Raw genomic sequence first — 5,860 nt, 5'->3', positions numbered from 1 at the left:
CATACCACGCTTTGAAGATTACATTAAAGACCAAACTTCAACAAGAGACATCTCATCGGAAGAAGGCGGCACATTTACACTGAAATTGAGCAGCAAATTTATTATAGAGATTCACTATTCTTCATTTCTAGACACAAAAAGACATTTGGACATAAATTTCACGAGGATTCTTAGTGCTATATGCGGGCAGCTTGCCCTCTCACTACAGTTATATAAATATATTACACTTGTTGAGATGAAAGGAAATGATGGACGTTTCTGATGTTTTTTTTTTTTGTAGCATCAAACTATTTTTCTTTGATATCTAGTTCAGTAATGGAATTTAAAAATGTAAACCTCTGTTTTATTAAATGTCTCTGCTCATGAAGATGGTGTAAATCTGCTAAAGAGGATGGTAATTAAAGTAAATGCCACCCTGAGTTGAAAAGTAACGGTTTGTCCCAAATATGAGTGAGGAAATCAAATCTGAGATATTATTTAATTGAAAATCGAAGCAGGTAGTTCAAAACTAAATAAAGGGTTTGATGTTTATGCTGTAAGTATTACACTGAGATAATTATTGTGATCAAGGCTGAATGGTCTTACTGCAAATTCCAAAGTGAAGGAGACCACCAAGCCAGATCATTCACTTTAACTGGTTAATGACTTGCCAACAAAGATGTGCATGCGTCTGTTAGCATTCTTTAAATTGCCTGTATCTCGCTTTGCCTATGAGAAAAATAAATGCCGTCATGGGTAGCTAATCACTGTAATTGCCATCCCAACTACCATTACACACACACACACACACACACACACACACACACACGCACACACACACACACACACACACACACACACGCACGCACGCACACACACACACACACACACACACACACACACATGCACACACGCACACACGCACATGGACACGGGCATGGGCATAGACAAATACACACGCATGCAGTCACATGATAATTGTGCCCTCTGTTCTGTGTTGTTGCAGGGTTTTGTGCAGACAGGCTTCATTAACTGGGAACAGAGAGCAGAGGAAACCACACTGAGGACAGATGTTTCCAAGCAGAAATTTGGGCTTGGAAGTACACGGGAAGGCTATTGTCTACGTGACCTATCCACTCAGGAAATCCATACAATCCCACATTTGTTACTGTAATGAATGTCAAGCTACGAATATATTTACAGTACATTTGTTTTGAGTGACAGATAAACTGAGTGGAATTTTAGAAAAAAAGCTTGACATCGTGTTGGGCCTCGCTGAGCATTCCGGCACACCTGACAGGACTGTGCTCAGCATAAAAACGGGCGCATCTTCAGCCCAAATGGCATAGACCGTCTTTGTCTAAACTGCACCAAGCTGTGTCGGTCTACGCAATTGGCAAAACTTTGTGCGGCCTCGCACATTTGTGACACGGCATGTGACATAAATTGCGCTGGACACGAAAATAGGGCCCAAACAGTGGTGTAGTCCAATGGTATACGCTGGTATACGGAGAATACCCACTTCTTTTTCAGTCAGCATTGAGTATACCCACTTCTAAATACTCTGATGCGCACCATTCAGCCATGGTCTACACCGCTGCCTCTAATTGGCTGGTACCCCCTGCCATCGCTGATTATATTGGCTATTGGCATGTATAATGAGCCAATCAGAGGCAGAGTAGGGCGGGTCATACAAGGAAAATAATCCTGTTCTCAAAGGCAACCCAGAAATTTAGCTCAGGCGAAGTAATTTGCCCTCATAAACGAGACGCTTGAACGCGACGTGGTTTTGATCCCCAGGGTGGACGCTACTGGTTAAACACATCTACATGCTTTAGTTTAGTTTTATAGTAGCTAGGCTGGTCAGTGGTGTAGTGGTCCCTGGAGAAGTGAGTATACTCTAAATTTTATGTACTTTTTTTTTTTGCTTCTAGAAAAAACGCCCTGTTTTAGAAACGGTGACGTGAGGGAAAATCCATCATTTGTAATTACGTAAAATAAAACAATTATTATGAATGAATTAGGAGCAGTTAAACTACATCATATAAGTTAGTTAGGGCTATAATGCTTTAAGTTATTGTATACATTATACAATAACTTGGTTAATGTTATTTAGACCTAAAATTAAGGGGGGGGGGGGCTTCATAGACACTGAGATAATCTGGTCCTGGCATTTATTACAGTTTCATTCATATAACATTGCAATCTGTCACAACAGTTTTTTAGTTAATTATACAATTACTGAAACAATTGCGCGGGTTCCCTACATCAGTGGTTCCTGTGGGTGCGTGGGATTGTAAAATATATACTTTTATTTAAAGTTAACTGAATTATTTGTTTTGAAAAACAACCTGTACCATGATCCCAAAGAAGGACACATTATGTTGATAATTATTGCACAATTATTTATTTACCATTAAGATAATTACTTCTTTGCTTTTTAAAAAAACATTTTTTACCGATACATAGTGGGACTGTGGTCAAAGCCAAAACCAGTTCCCAAATTAAAACCAGACACATGATGGCACGGCACTATTTTGGTTTGTTTTGTTCATCCAAAATGCTTTGCGCTGGTTGGAGGTACTAGGCTGAAAAAAATATTTCGCATCACTGAAAAAAGATTGAGTACCACTGCACTACATGATCCTCATCTATGTAGTTTAGGGCCAAGTTGCTAACCTTAGGTTAACGTTACATTTCATAACATTAGCCTAACCGAAACGCACAGTTTAACTACATGGGCAAAATCCTCCTTTGTACAGTGATAATATTATTTCTGCCTCGCTCACATTACGATCATCGTGCAGGAGACAGACCGACCTGTCAATAAACTGGAGTGGCATTGGCACCCACTCGTTAATAAAGTCCTCGGCATGACCCGCCCTATTCATTTTAATTGGCGCATCAGTCCTCATGCCTATAAATAACCAATAAGACAGTGAGTGCAGGCCAGCCAGTTAGAGGCAGCGGAGAGTGGGTCATGGCCACTGATCTATAGATTACTGGATAGCCGATAGCAGAGCCGATCCAGTAATATATGCAGATTAATGGTCATGGCTGAATGATGCGCAAAAACTGCACAACCAGGAGGATTCAAGAAGTTTGTAGATGCAAAACTGACTGAAAAAGAAGTGGGTATACGCGTATACCCAGGACTACACCACTGAGGCTGGTACTTGATTTACACAAGAATGGGGACAAATTGTTTAAGATTCAGCCCAAAACAATACTGAAGTCTAATCAGACAGTTGTTCACTATTTGTGTTCATTGTTCACTAAATATGTTTCGGTTCACACGAGGAAATGATGGCAGGAGACCCAAAACCGAAAAGGAGAGGCATCAGGAGGTTTGAGGTGTGTTTATTGAGGTGGTGTGCAGGATGACCGAGGTGTGGGCTAGTGGTTGGGAGCAAGTGGATGGCCAACTTGGCAAGGAACAGATGAAGCATCGAGAGATGAGTCCAATGGGGCCAGAGGTGGAGGGAGAAAAGCAGTCCATCTTGAGGGAGTGTCGAGCGAGGCTGGGCAGGAAGGTACTGGCGAGGAAAGAACAAAAGGAGATGATACAAAAAGGTCACGGTAGGATAAACTACTACAAAAACAGGCCTAACTACCACTTCAATAGTCTGAATCATCTGGCACCCGCTTGCAGATCAGCAGACGTCTTATAGCCAGGCGTTGATTGCTGATCAAGTGCACTCCCGGAACCACCCTGATAACCTGAAAAGGTAAAGTCTTCACAACCAAGGCCACAGGAAATGTGGTTACAAAAATAAAAGCATAGGCGAAGGGCCAGTGCGCAACCACCACAGTACCCTCACCTCAACGGACGCCACTAGGTGTCCGCCCAGGCCTGCCAGGTCAGCAGCGTAGAAGTCCAAGATGAGGCTGCGAGCATGAACGCTCATCAGGGCCATAACCCTCCCAGTCCACTAGATACTAGAACCCACAACCCCAGGGCCTGATGTCCAGTATCCTAGAGATCGTGAAGGCCGGGTGGCCATCAATGAGGCTAGGGGGATGGCGGAGGAGCGACACATGGAAGGTGGGGTGGACGTTCATTGAAGCCAGGAGATTAAAGCGGCCCCACAAATCGGGGGGCAAGCTTACGAGACTCCATCTGGAGAGGGAGGTCCCGCGACGACAGCCACACTTTCTGTCTAGGACGGTCCTCGGGTGCAGGTCGGCCAGCCGCTTGTTCCTCTCTGCGGAACGAGTGAGGGCACCCTTGATGGTCTTGCAGACCTCCCGGATCCTGTGGAGATGATCCTTCACAGCAGGGGCCGCTACCTCCCTCTCTTGGTCAGGGAACAGAGGAGGTTGGAAACCATTACACGCCATAAAAGGCGACATACCTGTCACATAGCAGGTGAGGGAATTGTGAGCATATTCAGTCCACGGGAGGAAGGAGCTCCAAGACACAAGAACTGGTGTGCGACACAGCGTAAGGCTGCCTCCAAATCCTGGTTAGCTCGTTCTGTTTGACCGTTGGTCTGTGGGTGGTACCCCGAAGATAAGCTGGGCGCTGCGCGAACTGCCTTGCAAAACTCCCTCCAAACAAGAGAGGAGAACTGGAGTCCACGATCTGAAACTATATCCACTGGGATCCCGTGAAGCTTTAAAACATAGTTAACGAAAAGGTTAGTGGTTTCAAGAGCTGAAGGCAACTTGGAAAGGGGTACATAGTGGACAAACGTGGAAAAGCGATCAACAATGGTTAGAATCACTGAATCACCTTTGGATGGGGGCAGTCTAGAAACAAAATCCACAGCAATGTGACACCATGGGTGGGTGGGGATGGGAAGGAGTCGTAGCAGACCAGCAGGTGGCAGATGCGAGGCCTTCCCTCGGGCACAAACAGAATAAGCCTCCACAAAGTCTCCACCAGAACCGCTGACGGAGGATATGGAGGGTCTTGTGAACACCAGAGTAGCAAGTGAGCTTGGAGGAGTGCCCCCATCGTAGGACTTGGGAACGAGAAGCAGTGGGAACAAACAAACGGTTGAGGGGACCGTTTCCTGGACCTGGGTCATCTTTTTGAGCATCTCTGACAACTGATTCAATTTCTCTGGTTGCAGCACTTACAACACATGTGGGAGGGAGGATAAGTTCAGGGTCCTGTGTCTCAGAGGGAGGCAAGTGAACTCTGGAGAGAGCATCGGGCTTGGCATTCCGGCGAGCGTAGGATAAGGAGAAATTTAACCTACTGAGGCAAAAAGACCAGCGGGCTTAAGTCGACGCCCACCATCAACGAGCTGATTGGATATAGGAGAGTTTTTTGTGGTCAGTCCAAATGAGAAAGGGGAGTTGCGAGCCCTCCATCCAGTGCCTCCATTCCTCAAGTGCTAGGATCACAGCTAGCAACTCCAGATTTCCCACGTCGTAATTCCTCTGAGCCGGGACAAAACAACCGGAGAAAAAAATCACAAAGGTGTAGCTTTTGGGTTACGGGATCTCGTGTCATGAAATGGTGCGCGTACGAGAGGATGGACCCAAAGGCGAGGAGACACATCAGGGAGACAGGAATTGTGAACAAAAGGAGAAACTGTATTGGAACAAGAGGGGACGGGTGAGAGGACGAGGACTGGGGAAGACGCGACTGGAGGAGACAAGGGCAGGCTGGTTGCCGCGACGGGACTGGGCCAGAGGAGGCTGGTTGCCGCGGCGGGACTGGGCCAGAGGAGGCTGGCTGCCGCGGCGGGACTGGGCCAGAGGAGGCTGGCTGCCGCGGCGGGACTGGGCCAGAGGAGGCTGGCTGCCGCGGCGGGGCTGGGCCAGAGGAGGCTGGCTGCCGCGGCGGGGCTGGGCCAGAGGAGGCTGGTTGCCGCGACGGGACTGAGCGAGAGGAGGCTGGTTGCCATGACGGGACTGAGCGAAAGGA

The 5,860-nt window shown here is 46.8% G+C and overlaps 1 protein-coding gene across 1 annotated transcript; it reads right to left on the bottom strand.

The window, feature by feature from the left end:
* Window positions 1–3,323: 3,323 nt before the first annotated feature.
* On the bottom strand, window positions 3,324–4,777 carry LOC144039673 (uncharacterized). The gene is made up of 4 exons (XM_077553261.1): window positions 4,715–4,777; window positions 3,801–4,595; window positions 3,594–3,699; window positions 3,324–3,515 (listed from the first exon to the last, which is right to left on the bottom strand). Exon 2 carries the CDS (start codon window positions 4,330–4,332, stop codon window positions 3,919–3,921), a length of 414 nt encoding a protein of 137 aa, XP_077409387.1. The 5' UTR covers window positions 4,333–4,595; window positions 4,715–4,777; the 3' UTR covers window positions 3,324–3,515; window positions 3,594–3,699; window positions 3,801–3,918.
* Window positions 4,778–5,860: the final 1,083 nt, after the last annotated feature.

The sequence above is a fragment of the Vanacampus margaritifer genome, chromosome 19 (genome assembly GCF_051991255.1).
Source record: "Vanacampus margaritifer isolate UIUO_Vmar chromosome 19, RoL_Vmar_1.0, whole genome shotgun sequence".
Classification (NCBI taxonomy): Eukaryota; Metazoa; Chordata; class Actinopteri; order Syngnathiformes; family Syngnathidae; genus Vanacampus; species Vanacampus margaritifer.
This window is presented reverse-complemented; position numbering and strand designations above follow the sequence as displayed.